The following is a 16,305-nucleotide window of genomic DNA, read 5'->3' on the forward strand; positions in this document are numbered from 1 at the left end:
TTTGATTTTTATAGATTTTTACACTGTTTTTAAGAAAAAAAAAAATTGGGTCACTTTTATTCCTATTACAAGGAATTTAAACATCCCTTGTAATAGAAAAAAGCATGACAGGTCCTCTTAAATATGAGATCTGGGGGTCAAAAAGTCCTCAGATCTCATATTTGAACTTAAATGAAATAAAAGCCAAAAAAATTGTCATTTGAAAAAAATGTGCCTTTAAGACGTATGGGCGGAAGTGACGTTTTGACGTCGCTTCTGCCCTGCTATGGTATGGAGATGGGTGGGGGCCATCTTAGTCTCACTCGTATCCATACCCAGCCACTGGTAGGACCCTATCACCTCCGCCGATACCGATGGCTCTGGTAAGCGGCGGAGGCGCGGGAGAGTGGCGGGAGGGGGCCCCCTCTCTCGCCGCCGATAACGAAGATCTTGCGGCGAATCCGCCGCAGAGACCACCATCTGAAGAGATGGATACCTCGGTTGTGGCAGCAGCTGCTGTCATTACCGAGATTTATCCCTCTTCAAAGTCAGGACGTATATAGTCGTGCGGCGGCTGGTAAGTGGATAATAAAATATGAGTTTATAAGATTAGTTTTTATGTAGATTTTACACAGCACCCCCACTTTTTTAGAAACAGAGTTGTATTCCTGTTCTGATCCTAATAAATAGAAAAATAAATTATGTACAGAATCGCTATGCATTCTCTTTCAAAATGCAATTACACGTCCTTAATGTGGGAAGGCAAAAAGGATGTCATGATAATGAACATGTTTAGCCATTTTACATTTCAAACGGTAATCAGGTAAACATACTTGTAACAACTCCTTCTGGTCTGTGGGGTGTTAGTCTGTGGGGTGTTGGTCTGTGTATCTGAGGAAACGTAGATGTTGACTGTTGCCTATCCGACAGCACTTTGCCTTGATTACGATTAAAATGGAGATTTACGGACCTGCTGTCCTGTGTGAAGGCCTGTGAGGCCAAAATATCTATTTCTTCCAAATCATCAGCTGTAAAGTCTTCATTGTCACCAAAAACCTCATCCATGGCTTTGCCTTTGGAAGCATTTGCTAATCGTAGACGTTTTGAAGGAGGACAGCTGCTCTGACCATTGCGTGGAGGGTAGACTCGTACTGGTTCAGCGGAGGAGTTAGCATTAACACATCTTGCACCATAAAGCATCGAAATGTCCCTTTTTTTGGTAGCAAACAGAGGGTTTGTTGACATAGCTTGCAAGCCAGATCCCCTGCAAAATGAAAAAAAAAGCACAAGTCAGACGGCTTAATGTACACAGGACGTTTTTACAACCTCTCCTGAACGATTTAACTTGACAGATAGTAACCCATGTTAAAATGTCCGTTTTGCCGCATTTGCGTTTAGAACTGTTTGAAAAAAAAATAATTTTTTCGCTTCTTCAAAATAGCCAAAAATGAAAACACGAGTTACCGCGTTTGGCGTTTGAAATGCCTCTAAACACAGCTTCTGAACGAATTTTTTTTGGGTTAAAAAAAAGCCTTTAACCACTTGACGACCGCTGCACGACTATGTACGTCGGCAGAGCGGCACGGGCAGGCAAAAGGACTTACAGGTACGTCCTAGCCTGCCCGCAGGTGGGGGGTCCGATCTGACCCCCCCCCGGTGCCTGCGGCGGTCGGCAAATCCTCCCTGGCGATCGGTGGTGAGGAGAAGGCCATCCATTCGTGGCCCCCCCCCCTCGCGATCGCTCCTGGCCAATGGGATCATTTCCCTGCCTCTGTATTGTACACAGAGGCAGAGGAAATTATGTCATCTCTCCTCGGCTCGGCATTTTCTGTTCCGGCGCCGAGGAGAGAAGACTGGAATGTGAGTTACACAAACACACAGACACAGTAAAACACGCCAGGCATACATTACACCCCCGATCCCCCCTCCCCCCCGTCACACTGACACCAAGCCGTTTTTTTTTTGTTTTTTTTTTTCTGATTACTGCATGGTCGCTAAGCGATCATTTTTCTGATCGCTGTATTTGTGTCGCTGGTGACAGGGACAGGGACCCCCATATACTTCCTAATAAAGGTTTTAACCCCTTGATTGCCCCCTAGTTAAACCTTTCACCACTGATCACCGTATAACTGTTACGGGTGACGCTGGTTAGTTAGTTTATTTTTTATAGTGTCAGGGCACCCGCCGTTTATTACCGAATAAAGGTTTAGCCCCCTGATCGCCCGGCAGTGATATGCGTCGCCCCAGGCAGCGTCAGATTAGCGCCAGTACCGCTAACACCCACGCACGCAGCATACGCCTCCCTTAGTGGTATAGTATCTGAACGGATCAATATCTGATCCGATCAGATCTGTACTAGCGTCCCCAGCAGTTTAGGGTTCCCAAAAACGCAGTGTTAGCGGGATCAGCCCAGATACCTGCTAGCACCTGCGTTTTGCCCCTCCGCCCGGCCCAGCCCAGTCCACCCAAGTGCAGTATCGATCGATCACTGTCACTTACAAAACACTAAATGCATAACCGCAGCGTTCGCAGAGTCAGGCCTGATCCCTGCGATCGCTAACAGTTTTTTGGTAACGTTTTGGTGAACTGGCAAGCACCAGCCCCAGGCAGCGTCAGATTAGCGCCAGTACCGCTAACACCCACGCACGCACCGTACACCTCCCTTAGTGGTGTAGTATCTGAACGGATCAATATCTGATCCCATCAGATCTATACTAGCGTCCCCAGCAGTTTAGGGTTCCCAAAAACGCAGTGTTGGCGGGATCAGCCAAGATACCTGCAAGCACCTGCGTTTTGCCCCTCCGCCTGGCCCAGCCCACCCAAGTGCAGTATCGATCGATCACCGTCACTTACAAAACACTAAACGCATAACTGCAGTGTTCGCGGAGTCAGGCCTGATCCCTGCGATCGCTAACAGTTTTTTTGGTAGCGTTTTGGTGAACTGGCAAGCACCAGCCCCAGGCAGCGTCAGATTAGCGCCAGTACCGCTAACACCCACGCACGCAGCGTACACCTCCCTTAGTGGTGTAGTATCTGAACGGATCAATATCTGATCCGATCAGATCTATACTAGCGTCCCCAGCAGTTTAGGGTTCCCAAAAACGCAGTGTTAGCGGGATCAGCCCAGATACCTGCTAGCACCTGCGTTTTGCCCCTCCGCCCGGCCCAGCCCATCCAAGTGCAGTATCGATCGATCACTGTCACTTACAAAGCTCTAAACACATAACTGCAGCGTTCGCAGAGTCAGGCCTGATCCCTGCGATCGCTAACAGTTTTTTTGGTAGCGTTTTGGTAAACTGTAGGGGTGCAACGGATCAAAAAACTCACGGTTCGGATCATTTTCGGATCAACAAAAAAAAAATCTCCCCCACTGTAATATCCACAATCTCCCTATTGGCAGGGTGTGGCAGAGTATTGCAGGGTATTGCAGGGTATTGGCGGGTATATTGGCAGGGTATTGGCGGGTATATTGGCAGAGTATTGGCAGGGTATTGGCAGACTATTGTCAGGGCATTGCAGAGTATTGTCAGGGCATTGCAGAGTATTGTCAGGGCATTGCAGTGTATTGTCAGGGCATTGCAGCAGGGCATTGCAGAGTATTGTCAGGGGATTGCAGCAGAGCATTGCAGAGTATTGGCAGGGCATTGCAGAGTATTGGCAGGGCATTGCAGAGTATTGGCAGGGCATTGCAGAGTATTGGCACTGCTGCCATCCGATCTCTCCCCTCCACTGTACAGATCAGTACACAGAGGGGAGAGAGGAACCGGCGTCATGACATGACGCTGGTTTGTTACAAGTGATCGCTCCGTCAAATTACGCGCTAAACGGCCGCCGGGTGTACCAAGATGGCTGCCGCTCCGGAGCTAGGCCGAAGCCGCGGCCTTTCCCATGGCCGAGGCCACAGAGCACTCCGTGGATCGCGGGTGTCCCGTACGGATCAACCTCTGCGGATCGGATCAACCTCCGCGGATCGGATCACGGATCGATGACGATCCGTTGCACCCCTAGTAAACTGGCAAGCACCAGCGGCCTAGTACACCCCGGTCGTAGTCAAACCAGCACTGCAGTAACACTTGGTGACGTGGCGAGTCCCATAAGTGCAGTTCAAGCTGGTGAGGTGGCAAGCACAAGTAGTGTCCCGCTGCCACCAAGAAGAAGACAAACACAGGCCCGTCGTGCCCATAGTGCCCTTCCTGCTGCATTCGCCAATCCTAATTGGGAACCCACCACTTCTGCAACGCCCGTACTTCCCCCATTCACATCCCCAACCAAATGCAGTCGGCTGCATGAGAGGCATTTTCTTTATGTCCTCCCGAGTACCCCTACCCAAGGAACCCCCCAAAAAAGATGTTGTGTCTGCAGCAAGCGCGGATATAGGCGTGACACCCGCTATTATTGTCCCTCCTGTCCTGACAATCCTGGTCTTTGCATTGGTGAATGTTTTGAACACTACCATACACTAGTTGAGTATTAGCGTAGTGTACAGCATTGCACAGACTAGGCACACTTTCACAGGGTCTCCCAAGATGCCATCGCATTTTGAGAGACCCGAACCTGGAACCGGTTACAGTTATAAAAGTTAGTTACAAAAAAAGTGTAAAAAAAAAAAAAAAAAAAAATAGTTGTTTTATTGTTCTCTCTCTCTATTGTTCTGCTCTTTTTTACTGTATTCTATAATGTTTTATTGTTATTATGTTTTACCATGTTTGCTTTTCAGGTATGCAATTTTTTATACTTTACCGTTTACTGTGTTTTATTGTTAACCATTTTTATGCCTTCAGGTACGCCATTCACGACTTTGAGTGGTTATACCAGAATGATGCCTGCAGGTTTAGGTATCATCTTGGTATCAATCTTTTCAGACAGCAGTCGGCTTTCATGTAAAAGCAATCCTAGTGGCTAATTAGCCTCTAGACTGCTTTTACAAGCAGTGGGAGGGAATGCCCCCCCCACCGTCTTCCATGTTTTTCTCTGGCTCTGTCTCAACAGGGAACCTGAGAATGCAGCCGGTGATTCAGCCAGCTGACCATAGAGCTGATCAGAGACCAGAGTGGCTCCAAACATCTCTATGGCCTAAGAAACCGGAAGCTACGAGCATTTTATGACTTAGATTTCGCCGGATGTAAACAGCGCCATTGGGAAATTGGGAAAGCATTTTATCACACCGATCTTGGTATGGTCAGAAGCTTTGAGGGCAGAGGAGAGATCTAAAGTCTAATAGACCCCAATTTTTTCAAAAAAAGAGTACCTGTCACTACCTGCTATCATAGGGGATATTTACATTCCCTGAGATAACAATAAAAATGATTTAAAAAAAAATATGAAAGGAACAGTTTAAAAATAAGATAAAAAAGCAAAAAATTAATAAAGAAAAAAAAAAAAAAAAAGCACCCCTGCTCTCGCGCTAAGGCGAACGCAAGCGTTGGTTTGGCGTCAAATGTAAACAGCAATTGCTTTATAGTGGTATTAAAAAGATTGCGTAGTAGTGTGTATACTCTGACCCATAATCTGCAAACCCTGGGGCAGGTCCACCAGATATGCGCCATCGTGCCCTCCTGTGAGCACCCACGAAAACAGAGGGGGGAATAAGATGGGATGAAGCTTGCTAATCTAGCCGGGGTATAGTACCATCTATAAAAGACCTTGTAGGCGTTCTCCAAGAAGAGAACATTCTTAGAGCATTTGGATAGCATAATAGTCATACCTTGCCAATCCTCCGGGTCCAATTGTTTTCCGAGTTCGGCCTCCCACTGAAGATGATAAGGTCTCAATGGTGGCGTCTTGGAGTTAATTATAGCAATATATATGAGGGAGATCAGACCCGAGGATTGGGGGCGCGATCTACAAAGATCATCTTTTTTATTTCATCAAACATTTGGGCAATATAGTGTGTTTTAGTGCATTAAAATTTTAAAAAGTGTGTTTTTTCCCCAAAAAAATGCGTTTGAAAAATCGCTGCGCAAATACTGTGTAAAAAAAAAATGAAACACCCACCATTTTAATCTGTAGGGCATTTGCTTTAACAAAATATATAATGTTTGGGGGTTCAAAGTAATTTTCTTGCAAAAAAAAAAAATAATTTTTTCATGTAAACAAAAAGTGTCAGAAAGGGCTTTGTCTTCAAGTGGTTAGAGGAGTGGGTGATGTGTGACATAAGCTTCTAAATGTTGTGCATAAAATGCCAGGACAGTTCAAAACCCCCCAAAATGACCCCATTTTGGAAAGTAGACACCCCAAGCTATTTGCTGAGAGGCATGTCGAGTCCATGGAATATTTTATATTGTCACACAAGTTGCGGGAAAGAGACAAATTTTTTTTTTTTTTTTTTTTGCACAAAGTTGTCACTAAATGATATATTGCTCAAACATGCCATGGGAATATGTGAAATTACACCCCAAAATACATTCTGTTGCTTCTCCTGAGTACGGGGATACCACATGTGTGAGACTTTTTGGGAGCCTAGCCATGTACGGGACCCCGAAAACCAAGCACCGCCTTCAGGCTTTCTAAGGGCGTAAATTTTTGATTTCACTCTTCACTGCCTATCACAGTTTCGGAGGCAATGGAATGCCCAGGTGGCACAAACCCCCCCCCAAATGACCCTATTTTGGAAAGTAGACACCCCAAGCTATTTGCTGAGAGGTATAGTGAGTATTTTGCAAACCTCGCTTTTTGTCACAAAGTTTTGAAAATTGAAAAAAGAAAAAAAAAAAAAGTTTTTTCTTGTCTTTCTTCATTTTCAAAAACAAATGAGCTGCAAAATACTCACCATGCCTCTCAGCAAATAGCTTGGGGAGTCTACTTTCCAAAATGGGGTCATTTGGGGGGGGGGGGGTTTGTGCCACCTGGGCATTCCATGGCCTCCGAAACAGTGATAGGCAGTGAAGAGTGAAATAAAAAATTTACACCCTTAGAAATCCTGAAGGCAGAGATTGGTTTTCGGGGCCCCGTACGCGGCTAGGCTCCCAAAAAGTCCCACACATGTGGTATCCCCATACTCAGGAGAAGCAGCTAAATGTATTTTGGGGTGCAATTCCACATATGCCCCTGGCCCGTGTGAGCAATATATCATTTAGTGACAACTTTTTGTAATTTTTTTTTTTTTTGTCATTATTCAATCACTTGGGACAAAAAAAATTAAAATTCAGTGAGCTCAACATGCCTCTCAGCAATTTCCTTGGGGTGTCTACTTTCCAAAATGGGGTCATTTGGGGGGCTTTGTACTGCCCTGCCATTTTAGCACCTCAAGAAATGACATAGGCAGTCATAAACTAAAAGCTGTGTAAAATCCAGACAATGTACCCTAGCTTGTAGACGCTATAACTTTTGCGCAAACCAATAAATATACACTTATTGACATTTTTTTGTACCAAAGACATGTGGCGGAATACATTTTGGCCTAAATGTATGACTAAAATTGAGTTTATTGGATTTTTTTTAAAAAAAAAAAGTAGAAAATATCATTTTTTTCAAAATTTTCGGTCTTTTTCCGTTTATAGCGCAAAAAATAAAAACGGCAGAGGTGATCAAATACCATCAAAAGAGAGCTCTATTTGTGGGAAGAAAAGGACGCAAATTTCGTTTGGGTACAGCATTGCATGACCGCGCAATTAGCAGTTAAAGCGACGCAGTGCCAAATTGGAAAAAGTCCTCTGGTCCTTAGGCAGCATAATGGTCCGGGGCTGAAGTGGTTAAAAATGACTATAAACGACCTGTGTACATGTACTGATAAGATAACAGAGGAAAGTTCAGGAGCAGCTTACCAGCATCTTTGTACATGAGGCCTAACACACCAAAGGACAAATTAAAGATAATTCCATAACGATTAAATTTGACCTAGACTTCGGGCTCATTTACAACAGCGCAGTTGGGATGGGTTGGGCGGTGTTGCCCAAAGTCTTATTGCACGGACATGACAATTTGTCCTATTGCTTCACTTAACACCAATGCTCTAGGTTGGTGTGCATTCAAAAGAAAAAGAAAAAAAAAGTAGCACATGTTGCATTTTTAGGCAGAGCAGCACACCACACTGTACTGTGACATTTTGGTTAAGTTAAAAAAAAAAATCTAAACAGCCACCAAAGCAGAACATGTAAATAGATAGATCCGCGCTTAGGATAGTGTGAGAGCTGCTGCCTATCTCTAATTAGTACCCCTAGGGGTCTAATTGCATAATAGATAAGTAAGATGAGAATGAAAACGGCGCTGCCCTCTATGTTATTAAGTAATGGGTAAGAATGTCATATAATACAGACTGAATCCAAATGACTCCGATGTGTAAAAGCTCCACCAATATCTAACATAATACGGTCTAAACCATATATAGACCATATATTCGGAGATAACCAAAACTATTCAAAAACACCAGTATTTTAGAAACTGCTGAATAAAGTGTGTCCCCCCAGCGGGATAAATGTGTCAGCCAGGGTGGAATATATAGTAAATAAGTGAAAAAATATTATGGTGAACGGTGCAATTATTTGAAAATATGGAAAAAAAGGAAATTAAAAAATTAAAAAATGGAAATTAAAAAATTAACCCCAAAGTTCAAAATTATTGGGACAAAATGGCGCCAGAGAAAAAATAATTAAATAGTGAGAAAATAATGTGCGTATTATTGTCAGTGTGATGTCCGTGTTGCCCCCTCCATATGTATATACAAAGAATTGAGTAGGGTTGTGATTGACCCCAATGTTCAAAAATATTGGGACAATATGGCTCTTGTGAAATGTCCTTCTGTGTAAAACGTGAGGTGTCCTACTGTGTGACAGACTAAAATAAAATTCAATTAGAACACTCCCTGTGCATAAATTACAGTAAATAAAAAGGTAACATGCATATACGATTGATTCCAGTTTCTTTTGTTTGTAACAGGTGATAATTAATTTCTAAGAAGTTATTATATATAATCCATGCAGAAAAGAGTGTTGTTAACCAGGTGGAAAAAGCAGAGTTCAAATGTAAATGCTGTTTATTTCACCCTAGAGGGTACACCGCAGTGACTTCTGTGCGATTTGTTCATAAGGTGACTTGAAGTGCTCGCCCCCCAGTGCTTCCCCACTCACCAGAAATAATCACCCCTACAGGGGTACCGAGCGACAGAGTGGGTGCCTCAGGGCGGATGATGTTCACTCCAGTTGTGCTTCCATTCCTCTGCTATATGCGATCCTTACGGCTGTTCCAGGGAAAATGTGTGCTCTAATATGACCATGCTACTCCAGCAGTGTACCACCTTAATCTGTTAAACTCTCCAGAGATCCAGAGAAAAGAGAAACACAAGGGGGCTTGTCCTAATAGTTTCTGGGCCTCTTTCTTCTTCTTGCCTCCTCGTTTTCCTCTTGCCTGTTTTCTCTTTCTGTGTATCTGTGTATGGGTCCTATGTCCGTCCCCTGTTGATATTCCCTCGTGGCTTTTTCCACCTGCTGGAGTAGCATGGTCATATTAGAGCACACATTTTCCCTGGAACAGCCGTAAGGATCGCATATAGCAGAGCAATGGAAGCACAACTGGAGTGAACATCATCCGCCCTGAGGCACCCACTCTGTCGCTCGGTACCCCTGTAGGGGTGATTATTTCTGGTGAGTGGGGAAGCACTGGGGGGCGAGCACTTCAAGTCACCTTATGAACAAATCGCACAGAAGTCACTGCGGTGTACCCTCTAGGGTGAAATAAACAGCATTTACATTTGAACTCTGCTTTTTCCACCTGGTTAACAACACTCTTTTCTGCATGGATTATATATAATAACTTCTTAGAAATTAATTATCACCTGTTACAAACAAAAGAAACTGGAATCAATCGTATATGCATGTTACCTTTTTATTTACTGTAATTTATGCACAGGGAGTGTTCTAATTGAATTTTATTTTAGTCTGTCACACAGTAGGACACCTCACGTTTTACACAGAAGGACATTTCACAAGAGCCATATTGTCCCAATATTTTTGAACATTGGGGTCAATCACAACCCTACTCAATTCTTTGTATATACATATGGAGGGGGCAACACGGACATCACACTGACAATAATACGCACATTATTTTCTCACTATTTAATTATTTTTTCTCTGGCGCCATTTTGTCCCAATAATTTTGAACTTTGGGGTTAATTTTTTAATTTCCATTTTTTAATTTTTTAATTTCCTTTTTTTCCATATTTTCAAATAATTGCACCGTTCACCATAATATTTTTTCACTTATTTACTATATATTCCACCCTGGCTGACACATTTATCCCGCTGGGGGGACACACTTTATTCAGCAGTTTCTAAAATACTGGTGTTTTTGAATAGTTTTGGTTATCTCCGAATATATGGTCTCCTTTGGTTTAGACCGTATTATGTTAGATATTGGTGGAGCTTTTACACATCGGAGTCATTTGGATTCAGTCTGTATTATATGACATTCTTACCCATTACTTAATAACATAGAGGGCAGCGCCGTTTTCATTCTCATCTTACTTATCTATAAAGCAGAACATGTGCCTGCTGGTATAAATGGGCCCTTAAAGGATAAGTTAGTTTTCTGGAACATGTTGCACCTGTATTTAGGGTGTAATGTATTCTTGTTTTGCTCCTCACCCCCTCAATGTGACCGCAGGCAGAGGTTCTAATGCGCTACAAACCAACAATGATGTAAAAAGTGTTACAATTCCCTGTTCTCTCCTACACATACTAATTATTTTGTAATTTTTTTTCCCCAAATATTTTATACTCAGCAGAAAGGCAGTTTCAGGTCAACAATACGATAACAAAGAAACAGTGGTATAACAGTAAACATAGCATAAGTAGATCTAGGTACTAAGTAGAATCAGGACATCAAAATGTAACAGTAAGCTTTTATGGAATATACATAACACTCTATGTATGTATAGGACTCGGAATAATCGTGCGACTGGATACCCTAAGAAACAGAGGAAGTAGAAACAGTGTAGAAGGATAGACGAGAGAGACCAGGGGAAGAAGGGGGGGGGACGAGTTAAGGGGAGAAAAGGGGAAAAAAATAAAAAAAGAAGGAAGGGGGGTGGAATAATCTTGAAAGACTCATATATCCCATCAGGGAAACCCAAAAGACCGTTACATTCTGCACTCTATTCATCAACAAGAGCCTTCACTTTCTCAGAGAAGACAAACATGTTCCATACATGCTGTGCTGTGGGGATTAGGTCCTCCATTTTTTTTAAGCCAGAGACTAATGGTCGGCGACTATGGACTTTACAAATAAGGGGGGTGCAAGATTTAGCAGCGTTTAAGAGGTGACGAATAATCGATTGTTTATACATTTTTGCTGTAATAGTAGAGACACGAAGAAGAAAAAAAGGCTGGATCATCTGGATCTGTAAACTTTTGAACAATCCTCTGGACCCCTCTCCAGTAAAAAAGAAGTGGTCATTTTAAGAGTGTCCAGGCACTGGCCACATAGCAGTCTATGGGAAGCTTTCCCAGCTTGCAATCAGGTGATTGCAACTTTGAAGCTGATTTGCCGGTGTTTAGGGAGTGTTCGGGGTGCAAGCGATGCGCCTGCAAACACTCCCACTCTCCAATCATGTGTCTCTGGCCTCCTTTCCTTTTTTTTAAATTGGCGGGGACCAGAGGATGGTGGGCGGTGCTTTTTGCGGTTTCCCGGCCATCACTCACTATGCTGTGTGGAGTGGAGCTCAGTGGACTGCGCGTGCAGGTGTGATGGATCTGCATAGCAAGGCCTGAGCCTCAGCCTTCTGCAGTTTACTCCTACTCTCTCAGTCTAGCCGCCCCTCCGCACACTCTTCCCTGGCCTCCACTCAGACTGGTCCCAGGCCAGGGGCGGATGATCGTGCAGTTGGACTGGAGGATGAGGGCGACATTTTGAGGATTATTTACTGCCATGTGATGTCCAATCAGGAGGTGTCACTGACTCACTACTACTAATCATCACTACTACCACTACCACCACCATACCCTGATCTGTGAGGCTGCGCTATATACCCTCATCTGTGAGGCTGCGCTATATACCCTCATCTGTGAGGCTGCGCTATATACCCTCATCTGTGAGGCTGCGCTATATACCCTCATCTGTGAGGCTGCGCTATATACCCTCATCTGTGAGGCTGCGCTATATACCCTCATCTGTGAGGCTGCGCTATATACCCTCATCTGTGAGGCTGCGCTATTGAGGCTGGGGCTGTATACCCCGTCCTGTGATGCTGGGCTGTATACCCCGTCCTGTGATGCTGGGGCTGTAGTCAGGAGGCATGATAAAAAGGGTATAGGTTTTAGAGAGGACATGGGGTAAAAATACCATCATCAGAGCAGTATTCCTCAAGGGTGGTAGGATGACGACTAAAGTCCCTTGGAGGTGGTAAGGAATGTAAAAAACGGTGCAACTGTAGAGCCCTCCAAAAGTCTAATTGAAATGGGCCCAATGGGTTAGTTAAGAGAGGGAATAAAAAAAAAAAAAAAACACATGAGAGATACTGAAGCTGCAAATCCCTCAAAAAATAGCATAATGGGATAGTTCTCCCAACTTTTTTTTTTCTAGCAGCAATGTTAATGGATCAAAAGACAGTGACTGATTACACCCTGTTCCAAATTATTATGCAAATTCTATTTCAGTGTCACAAAGATTAAATATTTTGTTTTTCAGTTTAACTCATGGATGGCATTGTGTCTCAGGGCTCTTTTGATCACTGAAAACAATCTCGGACACCTGTGATAAATTAGATTGCCAGGTGAGCCCAATTAAAAGGAAAAACTACTAAAGGAGGGTGTTCCACATTATTAAGCAGAGCACCATTTTCAAGCAATATGGGGAAGAATATTGCTGCCGAAAAGAGTGAAATGGTTCAATGCCTTGGACGAGGTATGAAAAAATTAGATATTTCATGAAAACTTAAGCGTGATCATTGCACTATTAAGAGATTTGTGGCTGATTCAGAGCACAGACGGGTTTTGTGCAGATAAAGGCACATTGAGGAAGATTTCTGCCAGATCCATGCATCGGATCAAAAGAGCAGCAGCTAAAACACCATTACATAGCAGCAAACAGATATTTGAAGCTGCTGGTGCCTCTGGAGTCCCACGGACATCAAGGTGTAGAGTCCTCCAGAGTCTTGCAACTGTGCATAAACTGTCCATTCAGCCACCACTAACCAATGCTCAGAAGCAGAAACGGCTGCATTGGGCAGAAAAATACATGAAGACTAATTTTCAAACAGTCCTGTTCACTGATGAGTGCCATGCAACCCTGGATGGTCCAGATGGATGGAGTAGTGGATGGTTGGTGGACGGCCACCCTGTTCCAACAAGGCTGCAACGTCAGCAAGGTGGTGGTGGAGTCATGTTTTGGGCCGGAATCATGGGCAGAGAGCTGGTCAGCCTCACGTTCCAATAAAAAAAATGAGCTCTGGTAGTACGATACAATACATATTTCACAAAATAGCGATGAAATAGAGGAAAAACTTTTACGCAGTGGTACATCCTCCACAGTCAGTGAGAGTAGTACAAATAATGCAAGAACACGAAGCCATTTGCAAAGGGCAGTAACACAGTATTATTTAGTTGGTAGTGACCTTTTAAATTTAAATTAAAAGGGATGGATATTCCTATATCCATGTATGGAGACAAAGGTGTAAATAGAAACAATATGAATGTGGAATGGAGAGATTGGAAGGATCACTATCCTCAATGGAGGTGGTATGCACCCAGTTTCATACAGAGAGTCTTGGAGAAGGAAGGGAAAAACAGTAATGGATGGGACTTGCAGAGAAAACTGCATGAACATTTGGTAGATGATTCCCAAAGGGGCTCATATGTAGTTGAATCATATTTACTATATCCTCAGAATACAATCAGCAATTGCGTCCCATATAGGTCAGTTTATATAGAGGTAGGGCCACGTTCACCACTGATGTACCGTTGGAGGGGAAGGTCCATTCCATTGTAGCAGGATTGCTTTCCTGGCATAGAAGGCTGCATAGAACACAAAAAATTTTTTGGATTGGGGGACTTCCAATGTGTCGACTCTACAAAGTAATAATGGTATCGGGTCACAAGGGACTCTTAGTTTACATATAGAATTAATGCCATTGACCAATCCCCTCCAAAAAGTTTGTAATTGCTGGGAGGACCAGACAACATGAAAGAAGGAGCCCACCTCCGAAGCACATTTAGGGCAAACTGCGCTATTATCGGGGTAAATCTGTCCCTGGCAGAGATCACCAGAGGGAGATATTGTTGTATACCCTCTTCCCAGTCGTCGTTGGCCAATGTGGGTATATCTGCCTGCCACACCGAGAACAGCTGAGAAACCTTGGAGGTGTCTAGTTCAGCTAGGACAGAGTATAGAGTGGATAGAGGTTTAGTCTCCTCCGACATACTCAGTAATCGTTCTATACCATTGAGGGAATTGGGAAAAGAAAGCGTGACGGAGTTGTAGATGCCTAAAAAAAAAAAAAGGTACACCCTTTGCCTCTTTAGATAATCAAAACTAAGTAAACCATCAGGAGAGACAATATCTGCCAGTGTCTTAATTTCAAAGTGAGCCCATAACACAGGATCTGGAATAGACTGAAAATGCAGGAATCGCGGGTTGCCCCACAGAGGAGTGTATGGGGACCAGCTGTTAGGCTTCTTTACCTTGGCTATAACAATTTCCCAAACCCTGAGGCCCCTTTCACACAATCGGACCGTTCAGGTCTGCCTGTCAATTTTGACGGCAGACCTGAACGGGCGCTCCCTGTTAGCCTATGGAGCGACGGATGTCAGCGGAGACATGTCCGCTGACATCCGACCCCGTCCGATCCGCTAAAAGCAGACGGATGGCCCTACGTCCGGATCCGTCGCTGGCGGATCGGGTGAGATCTGACGAAAACGGACATGCTGTCTGTTTTCATCCGATCCCTCCATAGGCAGCAGCGGCGCCTGACAAGCCCCTCCCCGCTCAATGAGCCGAGAGGGACCTGTCATCCGCCGGCTCAACGGAGATCAATGGAGAGATCTCCCGCTGAGCCGGCGGACCGAGGCGGGCTCCGTGGAAACGGAGTCCGCCTCGTGTGAATGAGGCCTAAGAGTGGTTCGCATCGAGGGAGTGATATTGGGGTTGGATCGGGGACCCCTGTGAATCAGATTTCGTAATAGGATCCAAGCAATACCACCTCTGTGATGCAGGGTTGGCCGGCTCCTCTGACAGACACCAGCGGACTGTGACCAGGATAGCAACCAGTAGTATTTGATAAAGCAGGGTAGAGCAAGACCTCCCAGTGTGATAGGCAATTGCAGGGTAGATTTGACTATTCTAGGAATGCTATGTGTTTGGAATATGAACCGGGTCTGTCTAAAAATGTAAACCAATTTACGCAGCACGGACATTTTAACAACGTTGACCCTTCCAACCGGGGTAAGGGGCAACATTTTCCACGCAAAACATCTGAGTCAGGAGGGAAATCACCGGAGTTAGGTTAGGAGGGATAAACTGTGATAGGTCTCTATGGATTACAACGCCCCAAATACCAAAACCGTGAGACCCGCTTTGATGGGGTATCAGCTGTTAACGAGGCATTGGAGAGGTGTAATGCAAATAACAGATTTTCCCCAGTTAATACATAGGCCAGAGTATCCACCAAAGGTGTTGATAAGCGATAGGGCAGCCCCCAGTGAATTTGTTGTGTTCCTAAGATATAGAATGGTATCGTCAGAGTAAAGGGATATTTTTTCTTGAACAGAACCTAAAATCAATATACCGAATACCAACGGGGAGGAGCGTAGAAGGATCGCCATTGGCTCTGTGGCCAACGTGAAGAGCACAGGGGAGAGTGGGCAGCCCTGCCTGGTACCCCTATAGAGATAGAAGGGCCGGAAAGAATTGCCAAAACCGATGCGATGCAGGACCTCCCAGAGATAATTCCATTCCACTGATTCAAATGCTTTTTCTGCGTCCAGGGAGGCCACTGAATCGAACTGGGTGAGAGACTCTTAAGCCCAGGACTGCGTACAGTCTCCGGAGATTTAGGTCTGTTCCCTTACCCGGCATAAATCCGGTTTGGTCTTCATGTATCAGTGCAAGAATACCTTGATTAATTCTCCTAGCTAGGACTTTGGTAAGAATCTTAGCATCAGCATTGAGCAGGGATATGGGGCGGTATGAGGCACAAAGCTCTAGGTCCTAACTCAGTTTAGGGACTACAGCTATGATTGGTTCTGCAATAGAAGCCAGAAAGGTTTCTCCTTTTAAAGTCTATACGAGATGATAGTTAAGTTTAGGTGATAACTGTTCCCCATATGGTTTATAAAATTCCGGGGGGAGGCTGTTCACTCCTGGAGTCTTCCCCACCTGTAATTCACAGAGACCTTG

The 16,305-nt window shown here is 44.3% G+C and overlaps 1 protein-coding gene across 5 annotated transcripts in view; it reads right to left on the reverse strand.

The window, feature by feature from the left end:
- The window catches only part of ATRIP (ATR interacting protein), a 275,160-nt gene that overhangs the window by 218,654 nt on the left and 40,201 nt on the right, over positions 1–16,305 (reverse strand). For all 5 annotated transcript variants that reach the window (XR_012235293.1, XR_012235292.1, XM_073592749.1 and 2 more), the window contains exon 2: positions 813–1,243. Coding sequence is in view for 3 of the 5 variants with exons in the window: in XM_073592749.1 (XP_073448850.1) it covers positions 813–1,224 (412 nt within the window). In the remaining 2 variants the exon portion in view is untranslated. The remainder of the gene's footprint in view (positions 1–812; positions 1,244–16,305) is intronic.

Source organism: Aquarana catesbeiana, linkage group LG07, assembly GCF_042186555.1.
Source record: "Aquarana catesbeiana isolate 2022-GZ linkage group LG07, ASM4218655v1, whole genome shotgun sequence".
Lineage (NCBI taxonomy): Eukaryota > Metazoa > Chordata > Amphibia > Anura > Ranidae > Aquarana > Aquarana catesbeiana.